At 41.5% G+C, this 17895-nt stretch overlaps 1 protein-coding gene across 3 annotated transcripts in view; it reads left to right on the top strand.

Moving 5' to 3' along the window:
- Nucleotides 1–17618, top strand: part of CMYA5 (cardiomyopathy associated 5) — a 50043-nt gene extending 32425 nt beyond the window's left edge. For all 3 annotated transcript variants that reach the window (XR_013943214.1, XR_013943215.1, XM_080573068.1), the window contains 7 exons: nt 2665–2814; nt 3751–3897; nt 7108–7252; nt 14468–14601; nt 15233–15332; nt 15894–16070; nt 16991–17618. Coding sequence is in view for 1 of the 3 variants with exons in the window: in XM_080573068.1 (XP_080429194.1) it covers nt 2665–2814; nt 3751–3897; nt 7108–7252; nt 14468–14601; nt 15233–15332; nt 15894–16070; nt 16991–17243 (1106 nt within the window). In the remaining 2 variants the exon portion in view is untranslated. The remainder of the gene's footprint in view (nt 1–2664; nt 2815–3750; nt 3898–7107; nt 7253–14467; nt 14602–15232; nt 15333–15893; nt 16071–16990) is intronic.
- Nucleotides 17619–17895: the final 277 nt, after the last annotated feature.

Here is a 17895-nt window from a genome sequence, read left to right as displayed (position 1 = left end):
CAGAACTTTATTTTCATTGCTTCAAAAACATCTTTCCTTCAAAACACCCTCTATTTCCAAATTTTCCACATCCACTAATGGAAAGTCCTTTTCTCTCAAATTCTTCCTACTTCCATGTAAACTACCCATTAACAAATGTGTAAGCATAAAGAAAACCTTGCAGTATGCCCTTGGTCACACTGGAACTTCTGCTCTGTCAGAAGAGGAGTTAAGTCATTTCAAAATGAGAAAATCATTATTTCCAAAGCCTACTGTGAGTGCTGCCCATTCATAGCAAAAGACAGGGACCTTTGTGATGGTAACAATCATTCATTAAAATCACAGCGGAATGTAAATGCTCTTTGTCTTGAAGTTCATGAAGCAAAGAAAATATTATTTACTATTACACCAGAAAGGTGTAAATATCCATAAAATATTTGGGATTATTTTTTTCTCACCTGGGGGCCATGGAGATAAGGTAGCATTAACAAAATGTTTCCTTACTTCAGTGAATCACTTCAGTGAAAACTGAACTGATCAGAAAATGTCCCACTTTTCTGTTGAAAAATATAACTTAGTCAAAATTGTGGTGCAAATAGTTCTTTTGTTTGACTAAAATTCATTTTAAAAGGACTAGCATTTTGATAACACAGAAGTGTTCTGTTTCCATAGAGAATAGTTCAACTTTTTTTGCTTTGAAATTACTTCCTTTCAAAAGTTTATTTCTTATTATGCAAAAGTAAATTAGAAATCAAATGCTTTTCATTGTTACTGAACTCAATTTTGATCCATAAGGTTTTTTGTTGTTGTTGTGTTTTGTTTTGTTTTTTTTTTTTTCAGAAGTCACATTCATTAAGCTAGCTTCTCTTCAGATTTGGCATAAGAATAAATATTGTAATTGTGGGGTTTCTGTGATCATAAATGGCAGTTTCTAGGCAACTTCACAGAAAAAAAAAAAAAAAGGCAAGCTGATTTTCCCACTGGGTCCACTAAAAGGAAGTCCTTTCCTAAAGGTGATCAATTTCTAGATTGACCAACTGTAGATGCAGTCAAAAGACAAAATATGTATTGTTTTTAGCAATGAAAAAGATATATTTTCTTCCAGTGGGAAACAGATGTAATCTTACTGTACTGGTAGCTCTCTGCATAGATCAACAGTCAGCATCTGCATTTGCCTTGTACATGCCACAGGGGATCATCATCATTACTATGAAGATAACGGAGAAAAAGTAAAAGCTTTCTGCTGAGATTCTAACAGAGTTCATGCAATATGGAAATTTACTAGATGAGGATAAAGACCCATGTATTTTTGTTCCCTGCATTTACTTTAACAATGAACATCTTTGGGGGCTTTTTGCTTGTTTCTTTTCCCTCCCTCTCTGTTAAGCCATAATCTTAGAGGGAAATAATATCTCAGCAGGGATGGATCTGTGCATATCAGCAGACAAAGTTTAAATTAAATCTGGGGAACTGTGGTGGTCTTTGAAGCACTCTTTGTGAGGGATGCTCCTGACTGTCTCTTGGAGTGTAGATGCTTTGGCTAAGGCAAAATTCAGGCTCACCAACCCACCAAGGATCCGGACCATGCTGGGTTTGTAGGGGACAGGACCATGCCAGCCAGGAGTACCCAGTTGTCTACCTGCAATATGAGTCCACTTCTGGGCAGATGGGATAGCAAGGAGCCTCCTGCTCCTCAGGCTTAGAGTGCAGGAGGTCTGAGCCTTCCTTATCCTAAAAGCATAGGGCTGTTGTTGCCAGTCTATCGGTGGATTTGAGACTCTGCATGAATCCCACCCCAGTATGGTAGCTCCTTTCCCCTGTCTGTGTTTCTGGTGTCAGTTATGTCCATCTCTGCAGGAGGCTGTCTGTTTTTGCAAGCTCCTTCTCCCCATCAGTGATCTATCCTGTGCTGCTTGCTGCAAACAAGTGCTTTCAGTCCCCACTTTCACAAGCATCCTTTCCATAGGATTTTCACTCCTCTGGTGAGGTCAGATAATGTAGAAGGCAGTCGCCCAAAGGAGCTTGCACTGAGGTCCAGGGTCTCCTGGCCCATCTGAGGAGACGGCCTGAAGGTAATAGGCGTCTCCTGGGGCTTCTTCAGCGCATGTGCCTGCAGAGTGCCTGTGAAGTGGAGTGCAGAGGTGGAAAGCTCTCTCTGTGATTGGAGGGAGCAGGTCTCCTGGGGAAAGGAGAGGGGTCCTTGATGCCACTGGGGTTTTGTGACAGTTCTGCATGTCCATGATTGCCACAGGCTTGGGAGGCGGTGTGCTGCTCCAGGAGGCAGCTTGCTGCTCCCCTCACCCTGCTGGAAGTCTGAAATGAGAAGAAATTACTCATCTGTGCAATGGTCCTGTAGGGAAGGACATTGAGATCTGCACAATGCATGAACGCAAGCTTTGTGCTGGGTTCAAGTGGTCCCAGAACTGGATCTTAATTTGCTGGGACTGTGAGGGAAATGGGCCATCAGATTCTATTCTGAGCAATTAATTTCTTTCCTCTCTAATTCAGACACACCTATTGCTCCAAAATTTCACCAGTATCGTCCATATTTCAAATATTTGATGTATTTGTTCTGTGAAAATAACAACCCTTGGGAAAATAAGCAACTTTGTTGCCTCTTGAGCATGTAGTAAATTCACCTGTATATACAGGGGTGTGAATAACAACTGAAGACTTTCCATTCAGTCCCACAGACACCTAGTGTAATACCTCAGGAGCAAAACTCAGCGACTAGCACCTCCATTGCCGTCTACTGGACTGTGAATGAAGGGGATGCCATTGACTGCTTCCAGGTGTATTGTATGGAGGAGCCACAAGCCAACAAAGATGAGGCAGGTGCGTAAAGTCTTGCCTTCATGACAGCAGCAGCCCTTTCTCCAATGATCTCAGGTCAGCAGAAGGGAGGCCGAGCTACAAGGGAAAGCCCAGGATGCAGTGAAGAAATCATACATAGGACGGATAACAGTGGAGGAGAGCATGAGGTAGATGACATTTCTTCTCTCCTTCATGCCAAATACAAGTTAATATTGTGGTCTGCATAGTGCAGGGCAGTTGCTCATAGAGAAACAGCAACATCTGTATTTAGATGCTTTTATGAAGCAAGCTGACCTTCAGAGAGGATGTGTCCCTGCTGCCCCATGGGTAGTAATGGGGACTGCAGACAGAGGTCCCAAAAGGATGGACCTGATTAGGTTTTTAGGGCCCTGCATGTACTTCGGAAATGTGTCCTAATAAAAAAAAATACAGGAAAAGATGATCAGTATTTCCATAGTATTTCCACGTTCCAGATTTTTTTTTTTTTCAAAATGACATTACATTATTTAAAGAGTAAATATGGAAATTGAGAAAAGAGGATTCAAATGCTCATTCATTAAAAAGCACAGGCTGATCACAGAGTCACTTAAAACACCTGGGTGCTACACATATCCATGTGTGCATGTGCATATGTGTGTGCACACTAAAGGATGCATGGGATATAAATTCCACTGTAAGAAATGGTTATTCTCTAAAGAAATGAAACCAGGGTTGATAATTGTTGATTTTATGTCCCAGTTTGCAGCTCAGTCCTCGGTAGGACTGAGAATGCACTCAACTCAAGAGCACGTCAAAAGATTTCTGTCAAAACTGAGCTGGAGTAAAATATTGAGATCTTGGCTAGTATCACATTCTGGACTTTAACACACTATTTTTTACATATGAGTTGAAAGTAGCAATTATAGGCCCCTACCAGTGAAATGCATAGGTGTAACAGCCTGTGTATGTTTCTTCTAGCTTTGGTGGAAGAATACAGAGTGACAGTGAAGGAAAGCCACTGCATTTTGGAGGACCTGGAGCCAGATCGCACTTACAGTGTGTGGGTCATGGCTGTGAACTGTACAGGATGTAGCTTGCCCAGTGAAAAAGCCATTTTTAAAACAGGTATGTACATAGTTTGGCATTTGATTACCGTAAGCTTCAGGTTCCTAGAGAAATTTTTGTCCATATTGTTACTAAAGCAGATAAAGCTGGTTTGTTTAGTCCATCTGGTGGATAGCCGGCAATTCACAGTCATTTTGCTAAAAGATGGCAACATAATTGCTCCTGAGAGGAAATTTGAAAGTATTCAGATCTGAAGCTGTTTCCGATCTCAGGTCCTGTGACTGGAGCATTGGGGCAGCACGTTATGAACTTCTCTTCTGAGTGGGCTGCAGTGCTCCAGTGCAGCTCTGGGGAATCCACCCTGCTGCTCTCTGCCTCTGCTTCTCCTGTGGAAAATGGAGGCAGCAGCTGCATGTTTTTGCCTCTCTGCTATCCTCCCAAGTACATCTATGTTGCATTGATTAAATGATTAGCATTTCAGGGGGAGGCCTGCTCTGCAGAGGTTACATGCCACGTCTAGCTCAGTGGGACACAAATCTCAGGTGTGGCTGTGAGAGGCTCTGCAGCTGTTTAAGTGGTGTAAATTGCGATGAGTAATTAGACGAGTATTGTTTATGAGCTTCATTTGACTGATTCATTTTCCTGAGTTTTAATTTCGTAAATAATTCGTATTGACAAAACTGTTGCTTCTTAAATTACGAGCAAGATGAAGCATCTTGTGTTCTAGATTTTATCTGAGGCCCTCATGCCAGATGATTTTTCTAGTGCTAGAGGATAAAAAAAAAAATCATTCTACACTTGAATTTACAAAATAAAGACAAGGATACTCAACATTTTCATAATGTAATAACTTTGTACAACATTGAGTGTATTGTTGAAATCACTTGGCAACAACCACAACTTCAAGCCTTTTGCTTATTCCATTAGACATCAAATTTGTTAATTTTCCATGATATTCAATTTGCTGTTCATATTTTTAGCAAAGCTGATTTTCCAAAGAATTTAAAGTAGAAATTCAAATGTTATGACATCAACAATGTAGTTGTGAGCATGGTGCAGAAGTCCTTTGAAGTGGTCAAACAATAATGAATCATTGCTAGCTATGTCATTATTTATAAAGAGGTTCTCACCCATCTCACCCAAAACTTTGGTACTTCAGATAGCCCGCTTAGCCATATGAACTCAAAAGCAAGAATTTAGGGTGTTTATTTTCAGTGTTTCAGATGAAAAGTCTGTAGGAGAAAACCATTTGGTGGTATATACAGTTATGGGAACATTAATAGTGGATCAAAGCTGTGTCTCTTCCAGTTGTTGGGAACTCCCCCAGTGCATTGGGATTGCACTCTCAGATCCGTGGAAAAGGCAGGAGGAGCTTCCCCTGTCTCTGGCTCCTTCACCTCCCAAACTAGCAGCCTTTCCTCCTTGGGAACACGCTGTTTCCTAGAAATATTTTCAGTGAGGGAATGATGGTGAGTGCAGCAAATATCCACCTACACCCCTTCTATCTGTCCACCCAGGAAAGTGGTAGAGTCACTGTCCCTGCAGGTGTTCAAGGAAAGGTTGGAGGTGGTGCTTAGGGACATGGTTTAGTGGGTGACATTGGTGGTAGGGGTACGGTTGGACCAGATGATCTTGGAGGTCTTTTCCAACCCTAATGACTCTGTGATTCTATGATCTAAAGAGATATTTGGATGATAACTCTGCAATCCTAAACTCAAAACTTGTCTTTCAAAACTTATCTGATACTTATCCTGTATCTGAGAGACAGAGCAAGAACATAACCCATTCCACTCTTTGCATCTTGTAAGATCACTTATGAGCGTGCAGGAATATTACCAGGAAATCAAATGTGTATTCTCATTAGAACAGCTTGAGTAACTACAGTTAATTTGCTAAAAAACTCAGAAGCACAGTAACAACTTTTTCTGGCTTTCTGACTCCATCTATTCTCTAGACAGATAATTTCAGATAAAAAAGTGTGTGAGATCTTGTGATGTATTGTTTGCATATCCATTAATGTGGGTATGTGTGTCCATTTCTGAATGCAGGCATTTGGAGATTTAGCTATTAATTTTTCATTTTCTAGAAATAGATACTTTTAAAAATAGACAGTAATCATGTATGTCAGAAGAGAATTAAAGGACTATTGCCAAGGGAACTGCACAGATTTATTAGTCGATAAGAATCTATCCCGCAGATTCTTTGCTCTGGTGAATACCTACATTAGCTGTTCCTGTAGTAAAACATCAAAACTGCATCTTAACCTGGAACCTGATTTTCACTAAACCAGGAAATCAATATGTACTTCTGTTGTTTTTTTTTTTTTGTTTGTTTGTTTCCTTTTCTGATAATAAGAAATTATTTTTGTTACAAAACAGAGTGCATCTTGAACGTTCACTGCAGCTCTATAAGATTATCTTGTCACAAAATTGTCCTTTTTCCATCTTTTACCTAGTAGGCCTTCTATTTGAAACTTAATTACTTCAAAAGCAAGACAACTTCCTATGACATCTTTAAATTAAAAACTTTTATTTTAATGATTAGTGTTAAGACTGTTTATCTGAGAGTCAACAACAGACTGCAATGTTCATATGTTGCTGTTCCCTGGAAAGAGATAGAGTAAGTGAATACAACTAAACAATTTTCAGCCTGTGATGTTGGGTGTGCTATTTTACACAATAGCTTTTGATTACTTGCATTCAGTGCACTGCTTTACATTCAGTTTTCTGTCTTGCAGTAGGGCTTGCAGTTCTTAAACTGAGGCTCTAAAAATGAGAAATTACAGGACCAATTTTTAGAATCCGCATTGCAAAAATAAACAGGACATAATTAAGCAGAAACTCATCATTACCCCTCAGTTCTGCCGCAGTACATTTCTTTCTGATGCAGTTCATACAGAAACTGCTGAGGACAGGATTGAGGTAACCTGGGCAGGGCTATATGTAGCAGAGTCTTGATGCTCTGCTCCATAAAGAACGGAGGAAATGGTAAAAATGTGCTTGAGTAAAGGCATAAAAATCTCCTTGGACATTCTAAGGATGTGAAGGTATGCACATATATTCACAGTGACTTTCCCAGCGTGTTTTTTTCCCCTGTAATGTAACCCTCTGCTGTTGAAACACAAATAAGCAAAAGATCATTGCTGGACAGGTAAAGCTAACTGTCGTTTGGGTGTTTTGGGGGGAGATGAGTCTTCCTTTCCCTTGACAGCATGTAAGCAGCAGCTGGTGCCCGCCTTGCAGTGCAGCTAATGTGTTCCCGTGTCCGCAGCACCCGCCATCCCCACCATCAAGGCTGAAGACTGCATGGTGTGTTGGGATACAGCCACCATACGCTGGCATGATGGCTCAGCAGCAGCAGAGTCCTTCACCCTGGAGTACTGCCGACAGCACTCGCCGGAAGGAGAGGGTCTCAGGTCAGTGCTGCGGTTGCAAATGTTGCTCAATCAGATTAGGCAGATGTTAATGAGCGCTCCCCAGACTGCGGGTCATTACGCAAGAGATTATTCTGTCTTCAGCTGTGCAAGAGAGAAATCAGCTTCTGCATGCTGAAGAACTTAGTGGCTGGATACTAATCTATGAGATTAGGCTGAGAGATATAAAAATAATTCCTTTTTATTCTGCTTAACCAGACAATCCCTTTCATGTGGGGTCAAAACCCTGGAGATGTTGCACTGTCTGCAATCAACCAGAAGTTGCAGGGCTGTGCTGGCTGGGGAAGCAATCACTCCCCCACAGCTGTGATGGCCCCAGCCAGGGCAGGAGAGGGCAGTTGAGCTCTGTGAGAGAGAGTGGGATGGAGGAGTCCAGCCCAGTGTGCTGTCTGCTTTCTGGGGAACAAGATAGGAACCAGCTGGGGAACACAGCAAGGACAATACTGGTATCTCAGTAATGTTGGTGACCCATCTGTGCATGTGCAGATCCCTCTCAGAGCACAACAGATCCCAGTGCTGTCCTACTCTGCATGTGTGTGCCTGCACCACTCTTTGCAAAAATACCACAGGAGTCTGCAGCAACTCAAAGAACAGCTTTGAAATTCAGCGTGGCATGTTCTTATGTGAGACCCTCTCTGTTTCCCCTACACTAAGTGTGAGTGGCATACAGGAGAAGTCAAGAAGGTACAAAGATACCATTAAGCAATGAAACCATTGGCTGTGTTGAAATGCAGAAAAAATTACATGGTAGTCTGTATGTCCTTATTTTGTATTTTGTTGTTGTTGCTGTTTGTTTGTTTAAAAAAAAAACACAACAACAACAACAAAATTCAACCTGCAATAAAAATTAGTTAAGTGGATTAAAGAGTTCACAGGTTTCTAGTAGACAAGTAAATGCATTTGTGTGTATCTTTTTCCTTAGAAAAGTAGGCTAAAAACTGAAAGAGGAAGCTTCTGCAGGGTTGGGAGACCTTGTTTCACCCAGTACCAGCATGCTGTGTTAATGCAAACAAGAGGAGGAGGAGGCATCTTGCCCAGATTTCCTGCTCTCTGAGAGGACAGCCATGACCTCCTCTGTTTTATACATATTTCATGAGGCCATCAGGTTGCTGTCAAACTGCCAAAGTCACTGTCGGTCAGGGATAATGTAGCTGCTCCCCAAATCTGGGCTGTGTACTTGTCCTTAAATTTCTTTGCTGTTAACTGCAATTGCCTCTTTTTCTCAAAACTGAACTAGCAAGTGTGTCCATTTCTGTAATCTGTGAGAGAAGTGCTGTTAACACCAAGCCATTTGCTAGTGTGGAGATAACTGTTGCAACAAGCTGCCAGAACTGACCCATTCCCTTTTTCGAGTAAGCTTGTGTAAAATCTAAAATGTTTATAATTATATGGAGTCACATTTGACTTTTTGGCCTTTATGTGGGCAGCAGCTGTCCTTTTACTGTGACAACTATGAAAAATTCACAGAGGACAAAATCGTGACTTTTCTCAGAATTGCTTCAGCTGAAAATCTCTGTGTTTGTGGAAGGGTTCTGACATCTTTTTACAGTGTCAAAGACCACCTTTTACCACTTATTTTCCCTCTTATTTGCCTCTCTTTACTATTCCAAAAGCAACCCCCCTAAGATTAACCTGGGAAGCTTAGTCCATAATGGCACCGGCTATTTCTAGGATGGAGAATTTCTATTTTTTTTTTAATTTCTGTTTATTTTTTTGTGTAAAAAATAGAAAGTTTGTGGTATTGCTCCCAACACCATTGATGTGCAAGTTAGAACTAGAAATCAATTCCTCATGTAGCTGATCGGTGAGACACATAGCTCCAGGTGGTAAGTCAGGTCTTAGATGGGCTGAGTTGCCTTTTGGAAGTATGTGTGAGGAGCTTTGAGTTACTCTGTCAAGTACCTATAGTAGGTGGAATAAAATAGTGTTTATACCCACCTAGGAGCATTTGAGCCTTGAAATGCTATAGTTTCTATTGGCTACTTTCCTTGAAAGCTCGGAGTATGTCCTTCCCCCATTTCCTGAGCAACATTCATCTTGGGGAACTGCCAAACACACAGCCTTCTGACAAACAACCTGTGCCTCTCGTGCTTGCCCCGGTCCCTTAGCTGAGCAATTCCCCCATCACTGGGTGGGAGTCCAAACACATTTCCCAGCAGCCCTGTAAAGTTCATACAGCTGTTCTCAGGGGCACAGCAGGTAAGCAGCAGTGAGGGAAGGCCACCTAGAGAACTTGTGGGCAATAATGTTCAGTTATCTCACAAACTTCACTTGGAGAAAGCGACTCAGTCTCAGCTTGCATGGCTGTTTTCATGCATGCTGTTCTGGCAGCTCACATGAAGCAAGGGACACTGCCAAGGGAGCACGCAGGGTGAAATGCCCCCATCAAACAGCTGGAGCCGTGTGTGGAGCCCCTGGATGGGACCAGCCCACTGTAGCCTTCAGCATGTCCTTGAGCAATCCCAGCTCCCCAGAGAGAAAACTTGAGGAACCTCTAGAAATAAATGCTCATTAAAAGTTTTCTTCTACATACCATCAGAAAATCTAGATTTTCCTTTCTGGGTTCTCTTTGCCAACTTGGCATGGTTTTGTATAAAACGGTGTTAAACCTTCTACAACCACAAGTCCCTGGCCTGCTGCTGTGGTTTTAAAGCTCCTCATTGGGTTGATTCTTTTTCCAGAATCTTTATGGAGCTTTGAAATGTTTCTTTCAGTTACCAGAGCTCTGCTATTTTCTTGCTCTTCAGACTCTTTCTGTTGAGAAGTCAATGGAACTGTGGGTGGAAGATGGAAAACTGTGAGAAGTGTAGTCCAGGGATTAGGTGTGTGGGCTGTTCAGATGGAAGCCATGTATCACATCATGAGAAATATGTAAGACTCAAGGAGACAGAAATTAGTACATTATGCAGTGAGTTCATAGAAGTGGAAGCGACTGAATGTTATCCTCTCCACTAATGGGAGACTGACACCACTAGCGACTGAAGTTTTCTGTCTACTCCAAGAACAGGTCTAACACAGGAAACAGGAGAGCAAACCTCCCTCCTGTTGTTTTGCCCGTCACTCTCCAGCCAGCTCAGGAAGCAATGTGTAGAAAATAGGGTATCTTCCTCCTCTCTGACTGTTCTGAGTTTGACATCTTAGATAGAGACGAAGACCATTGCAGATGGTGCTTTGTTGATCTAACACTGTAACAGTCAGAGCCAGGACAGAGGAGAGGAAATGAACCATGCAGCACAGCTGGAAGGGAACTCAGAGAAATTTGCTCTTTCTATTTAGCTTCTAGGGCTTTTTTTGCACTCATGGTGTACCCCTTTTGTGTGCTTCTGCATCTGTTTTCGGAAGCCTGCATGCCTTCAGCTATGACTTGGTATCAGTGGTACCTGCACAGGTCTGGAGGTGTTGTTTCCGTGTGATATTGGGGGTGGGAATTACAATGACAACACAGAGGGTGTTATGAATCACTATGAGGCATATCATTTGCTGGGATTATGCAATATTAAGAAATACCCTCTAGATGCTGCTTTCTTGAAATAAATGAGGATGCTGATGAGAGAAACATGCATCAAAACACAGCATCAGGTTTTCCTAAAAACAGGGAAATCACAAATGTAGGAGACAGTTGCTGCTTGTCAATTTAAAGGTGAAGAAGCATGTAACTCCTTTCTGCTCTGCTTTGAATACCTGAAATTTGGACCCTGCGTTTTGAAACTTACAGGTTATTCTTGGGAAGATAAAGAGGAGATACATAAAGTATTTAAATTCAATGTTTCTTGAATTTCTGTGCTCTGAAATTTTTACGATGATACCAAGATGTTGTGGGGAAAGAGTAAATGTGATAATCTTTATGCTAAAGGCCAGAATACATCATGCTTTGACAATAACATCATTACATTTCCAATCACCTATGAAGTAGTCAGGTATCTTTTACGTAGAAAACAGGTGCCACAAAAAAAAAAAAAAAAAAAAAGGTTGCAGTTGCATTTCTTTTTCTTTCATGGCCAAAATTACATGCTTCAATACTTTAGGCGAGTTTGAGAAAGACCTAGCTGCAATGCTTGTTACAAGAACTCAGAAATGAAACAGGCTTTTATCCAAAACAATCAGGATATTAGAAATGCATTTTCCCTTCCCTTCTCCCGTGCTTGTCCTCTATTGCTGTAAGCTGGGCAGTAATCATACCTTCTTTTCCTCTTTACTTTTTCATTACTGATTACATGGTTAACCTGAAGCATGACAAAGAACAGTAATTGCTAAGAGCCTGAGAAGCCCTCAGTATTCACTTTCCTCCCTCACCCTATCCTCTAGACAGAAAGGCAATAGCAAAACCTATTTCTTCTTTGCACTCAGCTTTTCATGAGCTTGGGGCTGGCTCAGTGTTGCAAGTGAAATTCCTTCTTGTTGGTATATACAGTTTCATTAGTTGGCAGCAGCAGTACTGTTTTTTAAGCTTTAATCATAACTAAAAATGATGGACTCTTACTCTTAGGCAGCTTAGAGATGGCTAAAAAAGATTGCCAAGCAGAGAACACTATTTGAAAACCTGATCACTGTTTTACTGACCAGACCTGCTTAAAGTTCAGGTATTTCCTTCGCACTATTACAGCTGAAAAGAGGTATGTTATTGCTCTCGTATCTAAACATGCAACCAAATTCTTCTTTGAAGAATTTCAGGTTTGAAAGAAACACAAGACTGAACTTTGATGGCTGACCCTGTTTTCGATCAGCTGGACCCCAAATCTTTTCTGAATATCCAGGCTCTGGTATCCACACTTCAGAATATTAATATCCCAGCTCTGCTTCTTGCACTAAAATGTACATGCCTACTTAGAATAAAAAGCATTTTTTTGTTTTACTAAGTATCCATCAGTTAACTAGCTAATAGTGAAAAAGAAAATATTTCCTAATTTCTTAGCTTAGTGTATCTTCATCTCATCTCACCTGCAACTACTTGCTCAAACTTCTTTCTGGTTATTTGTGCTTCAGATCCACACCAAAGATGTCAAGATGGTGCTCTTAAAGAGCAGATTGGACTAGACTTATCTAGGAAGCATGGAAACTTTCTTCAAAGCCTGGATGTCCACTTCTTTTCCAATACCTCAGCTTCCACCCCCATTTTCCTTTCTATTGCTTCCTCTATATTTGCCTCCTTGCTCAGTTCCTATGTTGTATTTTTGTTCGACTCATCTTTCCATTTTCTCATGTTCCCTGTACACAAACAAAGCCTTTTCCCTGTTTCGTGTGTGAAGTTCACTCATGAGGGTTGCGCCTCTTCCCTGAACCTTCCAGGAAGAAGTGATCATCCTGCCTAACTCCCAGTGCCTTGCTGAAGTGCTGTCATGGTTAGGGCTTTGGTTAATTACAGGGGTGAATCGAGAGTGCAATTGCTTCCATGTTTGGGCAACCCACTTCTTTTGTTTACTGCATTAGTTCTAGCACTAATGTAACACATTCCCCAAGGCAGCAAGGCCTAGTGCTGATCGTGCAAGAGCTCCAAACTGTCTGAAATTCTTTCAAATCGGAAAGATCACAGAGGCACCCAGCACTTTTTCTCAATGTATTCAATCACTTTTAATGTCAGCTCTCAGTTCAAAATACATGTTACAGACTAATAAGGATGAGGCACCAGCCTTTCCCCAGGATGCTGTCCTCCTAGACACAGAGCTCTACGTGGTGTTAACAGGAATATGCTGTGTGTAGGACTGTATGTGAGATTTTAGCTTTGTCTGATAAATGCAGCAGAGGGAGGCGTGTTAAAAATCCTAATGGATGAGCACTGATTATTTTTCAGATTGTGCTGCTCTCTGGTGGGACATACGGGGAAAAACGTTCACAACAAATGAATAGCAATGATCTTACTTCACAGCTGACTTGCCTGCCTTACCTCCTCTGGGGTCACAGTTATTAGTGGTGGTAAAGGTGATTTGTTTAATCTGGCTCCCCGTGGAGACATTACCTGCAGGAGGCAGACAATCCTGAGCCCCGCTCTCAAACCCTGGTTGGAAAGGGAGGTGCCTTGCATGCTCGCTAGAGGCAAATCTCCTGCTTGTGAATCTGCTGGAGCGCAGAGCAACACTCCTGCATTCAGCTCTCCCTCTTACCACTGAGGTTACTGTCTTTCAGCCTGGAGGACAGGGGGGTTATCTCAAAAGACATGTATTATGTTTGAAAATTAAATACGTGCCTTGAAGACTTCCATAAGCATTTGTTGGAGGAAATTGCCTAATCTCTACAAATACACAGTCTTTACCAACAGGCATACAGTGCACTGGGTATACACCGTCTGGCTTTGCCATGTGATGCAAAAATGAGGAAAAGCAGGACCCATTGTGTGAGAATTTGTTAAGCCAATCTTTCAGATTCCCAACAATATATAAAATAAAATTGGCATTTTTCTAGCCATCCAAAGTACTTTCACTGGTGCTTCAAAGTGCCTGTGAAGCAGATTGAGTGGGTGCTGACTCTCATTTCCCTGCCGTGTGTCAATACTTCAGTGGCTGAGGATGCGAGGGCTTGAGCTTTTCAGACACCTCAAAGAGGAGGCAAAGCAGGGCACTGTGCAAAGGCAGGTCTCCTGCTGCTGCCTTTTTCAAAACTAGCCTGTTAGAGCGCATGTCACAGCGAGGGAGACAGAGCTAAAACTTTGTTGATGAACAGTTGGTGAGCAAGGCATTCATAACAAGAACTGCAAGGTTTCTATGTGGTCTTAGAAAAGGGTATCCCTTTTGGACCTAGAGCGTGTGCCCAGACAGTACAAACACAACAAGAGTGTTCATAATCATGCAGCTGAATTAATTACAAGCTTTTTTTCTTCATAAGCTTCTTCATTTTGTAATGCAGACTTTGTACAGGAGGTTGATGAGAATTTGATGCTGTGCTGCTAGCATTTTATGTGATGACTTATGCTGCAAAATAAACATAAAGTCAGTGTTGCACCAAATGACTACACTGAGTGCAAAGGAGTTAAGGAACAAAGGTCTGAAAATTTATCAGACAAAGTAGTCAGGATACCTCAAGTAAAATTGCAAAGCTCCTGCAGAACTTGTTTGTTTTAGAAAACAGTGATCACCTTTCTTTTTTGGAGTTTCTCTATGGTGCCCGCTTCAGTAGTCAAAAATAGGTTTAGGTGGCTTAGATTAGTCTTTCCTTTTCTGTGTATCTGCATGCATTTTCATGTATGAAAATCTTCAATATTTGCAGATCTTTTTCTGGTATAAAGAGAAATGAATTGAAAGTATCCCTGGAGCCCAATGTGAACTATTTCTTCTACTTGAGGGCTGTCAACACATTTGGGACAAGTGAACAGAGTGAAGCTGCTCTCATCTCAACTAAAGGTATATCACCATTTTTTGATGTCAAAACATTGGGGTAAGTGGGCAAAGCAGTCATATAGAGTATATAATTTTATATAATTTTTTTAATATAATTTTCCTCCAGAAATCATAACTGAACTTTCCGTTATGGGAGCAAGAAAGCTATTGAGATAAAAGGCACCATAATTTATCTCCTTAAAATTAGCACAATCTGAGACTGCTTTACTTGAAGTTGGTAGTTGTCTGTCAATTTAAAAGTGTTTTGACCTCAGAAGCAAAACTGTTGAATTCTCTAATTCTGTCAGAGATTGAAATGATTAAATCATCCATCGTTCTTCCAAACCAGCCTCAAAATACAAATTTGCTATTCTGAAAAAGCAGTTCGTTGAAAATTCAACCATCTTTAACACAAAAGACTTCTTTGTCAGCTAACTAGTTATTTTTTTGGATAGTATAACTTGTTACAATCCTTGGGCCTGGTTTGCAGAAGAGTCCTTGCATTGTTGCAGCTTTCTGTTACTCCTACCTGCCAGCAGGCACAACTCTGTCCAGCTAAGGTGACAGTAGTTGTTATTTAATATATTATGGTTCATCTCATGCTAATGTTGGTAGCCTCTCTGAACTGGCATTTCTTTGTTGTGAATTATACCAGGAACTCGATTTCACATACTGAGTGGCACAGCCCATCCCGCTTTGCAAATCTCCCCTGATGCAACTGTGATCTGCCTTCCCGAGAAAGCCAAATTCACTGGGTGAGTAGCAGCATGCTGAGCACAGCCAGCCTGGGGGATTCTGGATGGTCAAAACTCTTGCTTTTCTTTATAGGCAGCTTTCACACATCACTAACTAATTTTGTAGAAGCACTGAATTTTTCAGTCATGCAGCCCCTGTACATTATGTGACAGACCTCCTTTCAAACATTGCAATCCTTCAATAACGCTGGTAGCAGCAGTGATTTAGGTGCTGGGCAGAGTTCAATGTTGAACTGAGGAATCTCCACAGAAAGTCAAAGGCAATGGTCAGAGAGAAATTACCTACTGGGACAGCTGAGTTTGCCTGGGTCTTTGGTCACTGCTTAATCCTTGAGTGCACTATAGTCTCAAAGAAACTTGTTCCTGCACTGAAAAGATGAGATTTGTTGGTTTATTTTTGAATATGTTGTGGCTAGAAGTAATCTCTCCTTTCACTTTGTTCCTCATTTTGTAATCCATTAGTAATTTTAGGTGATGCTTCATGATGTAACTATAACAAATATCACAATATGGTTGGTCTATCACCACACTCACTTTACCCTATGCCTTTTCCACAAATAGGTTTCCATCAGTCCTGGGTGAACCGCTGCCTGCTCGGGGACGTCATTACTGGGAAACTGCTGTCTCTGCCTGCAGAAGCTACAGGATTGGGATTTGCTATGAGACAACACCTCAGAGCAGTGTCCTGGGACTGAGTGATACTTCCTGGTGCATGCACTGCTGTCCTACACAAACCAGGTAAGCCTGAGTGAGTCTGGCTGCTTGGGAAGTTACTTGTCTGTCCTGTAAACAAAATTGGCGAGCTTCAAGAATGTCAAGAGCAGAAAGGACCTGTCTGCTTTCTTTCTGAAAATTTTGTAGCAAGAAAAGGACAACTACAAAGTATCTTAAAACCTCCTCCTCTTAATAAAAAATCTTATAGTGCACCTTCAAAAAAATCTCAACCAGGCCAACTTACCTCCCTTTACCCAGCCAATGAATTGAAATCCCATTTATTACTGCTTTGTCTTTCCAGGATCATATCCTGAACCATTTCACAAAATGTCGCCATAGTCCTTAAGCACAGTCTTTATAGAGTCTATTTCCAGCTGCAAGCCTCTATAGGGAATGCCTTCTGGTGCCTTGCCCTTCACAGCAACACAGACCCACCTGCTACTGAGGCAGGACTGCAGGGTAGTCTTCAGTAGGCCAGTGTCAGGAGGCCAGTGGAAGTTTGTGAGTCATAACCCTCTTAATGATGTGAAGGTACTCTTGATGTAAACAAGTGTGTTTTTTTGGTGTGAGATCATGTGAATGCATGAACATAACCAGCTAAACGAAACACCTGAGATATGAAGGGCTTTGCCATAGCATTGCTCATGCTTAAATCCCCACAAAGACATGTAATAAGAAAAATACAGATGAATACAATTTTAGCAAGTCAGATTTCAGCATGAGAGTTTGAAGATGCTGAATGAAAAGACTCATCAGCATGCTGGACAGGGCTTTGAAGCAATGCCATATTTGCTTAGGTAGGCAGGTTATACACTGAGCAAAATTCTGTTGCCATGTGATACGCTGCTGTATCCCGCTGTTAATACGTCGGAATTAAGTGGTACATTATTTCTGTTAAATCACAATGAGGAGGCTCACTGTATTTAATTTCCATTTTTCTGCAGCTTTCTTTACAGATTTTTTCACACGGGCATGATGAGCGATGTCCATGTGACAGAACAGCCAGCCAGGATCGGCATCCTGTTGGATTACAGTGGTGGCAGACTGTTATTCTTCAATGCAGAGAGAGGACTGGTGCTGTTTGCCATCAGGCACAAATTTACTGATGCTGCTCACCCGGCCTTTGCCCTGGAGCAGGCTGGAGTGCTTACCCTGCACACAGGAATGGAGCTGCCAGAGTTTGTGAAGCACAGTTAATTCCCTGCTTCACACTCTCAGGAATACTAACAGTTACAGTGCTAGGGTCAGGGAGGGAAAGGGGATAGTCAGGGAGGGATGTCAAGTTTTCTCTGATGAATGCTATGTGCATGGCTCTCCCTCACATCGTCAGTAATTGTAGTTAGTGCTCAGCCACATAATCACCTTGAGCCCGGAGAGAAAACAGCACCTTCGGTGGAATGTACACCTAGTGATATACACAGCAGTATTTTGGAGGAGGAAAAAATGATTTGTTAGATATGAGCTTTAAAAGGGGGAAAATGTACTTTTCCTGTGAAGATAATGACAGTGCTTGCTGTCTTTTTAAAGTTGATGATGAGCCTGTGTATGAAATAAATGCATCTCTCACTGCAATACTTGACTTCTTTTGTCAGAAAAAGCCATCATTTCATCATTTGCCAGGACAATCAGAGCCGAATCCAAGATGATGTGTTTGAAAAATGTGCAAAACTTTCAATAACTGCAACATCTTGCAGGTTAATATATCGTGTGTTATTATTGACCAACTCTTTTCTTTAAATACACAAGAAAACTTGGAAACTTAGAAATCTGTATGTTTGCAAAACAAGTGAATCCCAAAGTAGTCTCCACATCAGTCGTGTGAAGTTTGAGTATACAACACGTGCCTACC

The sequence above is a fragment of the Anser brachyrhynchus genome, assembly GCF_964034855.1.
Source record: "Anser brachyrhynchus genome assembly, chromosome: Z".
NCBI lineage: Eukaryota > Metazoa > Chordata > Aves > Anseriformes > Anatidae > Anser > Anser brachyrhynchus.
The sequence above is the reverse complement of the archived record's forward strand: the minus strand, read 5'-3'. Positions and strand labels throughout refer to the sequence as shown.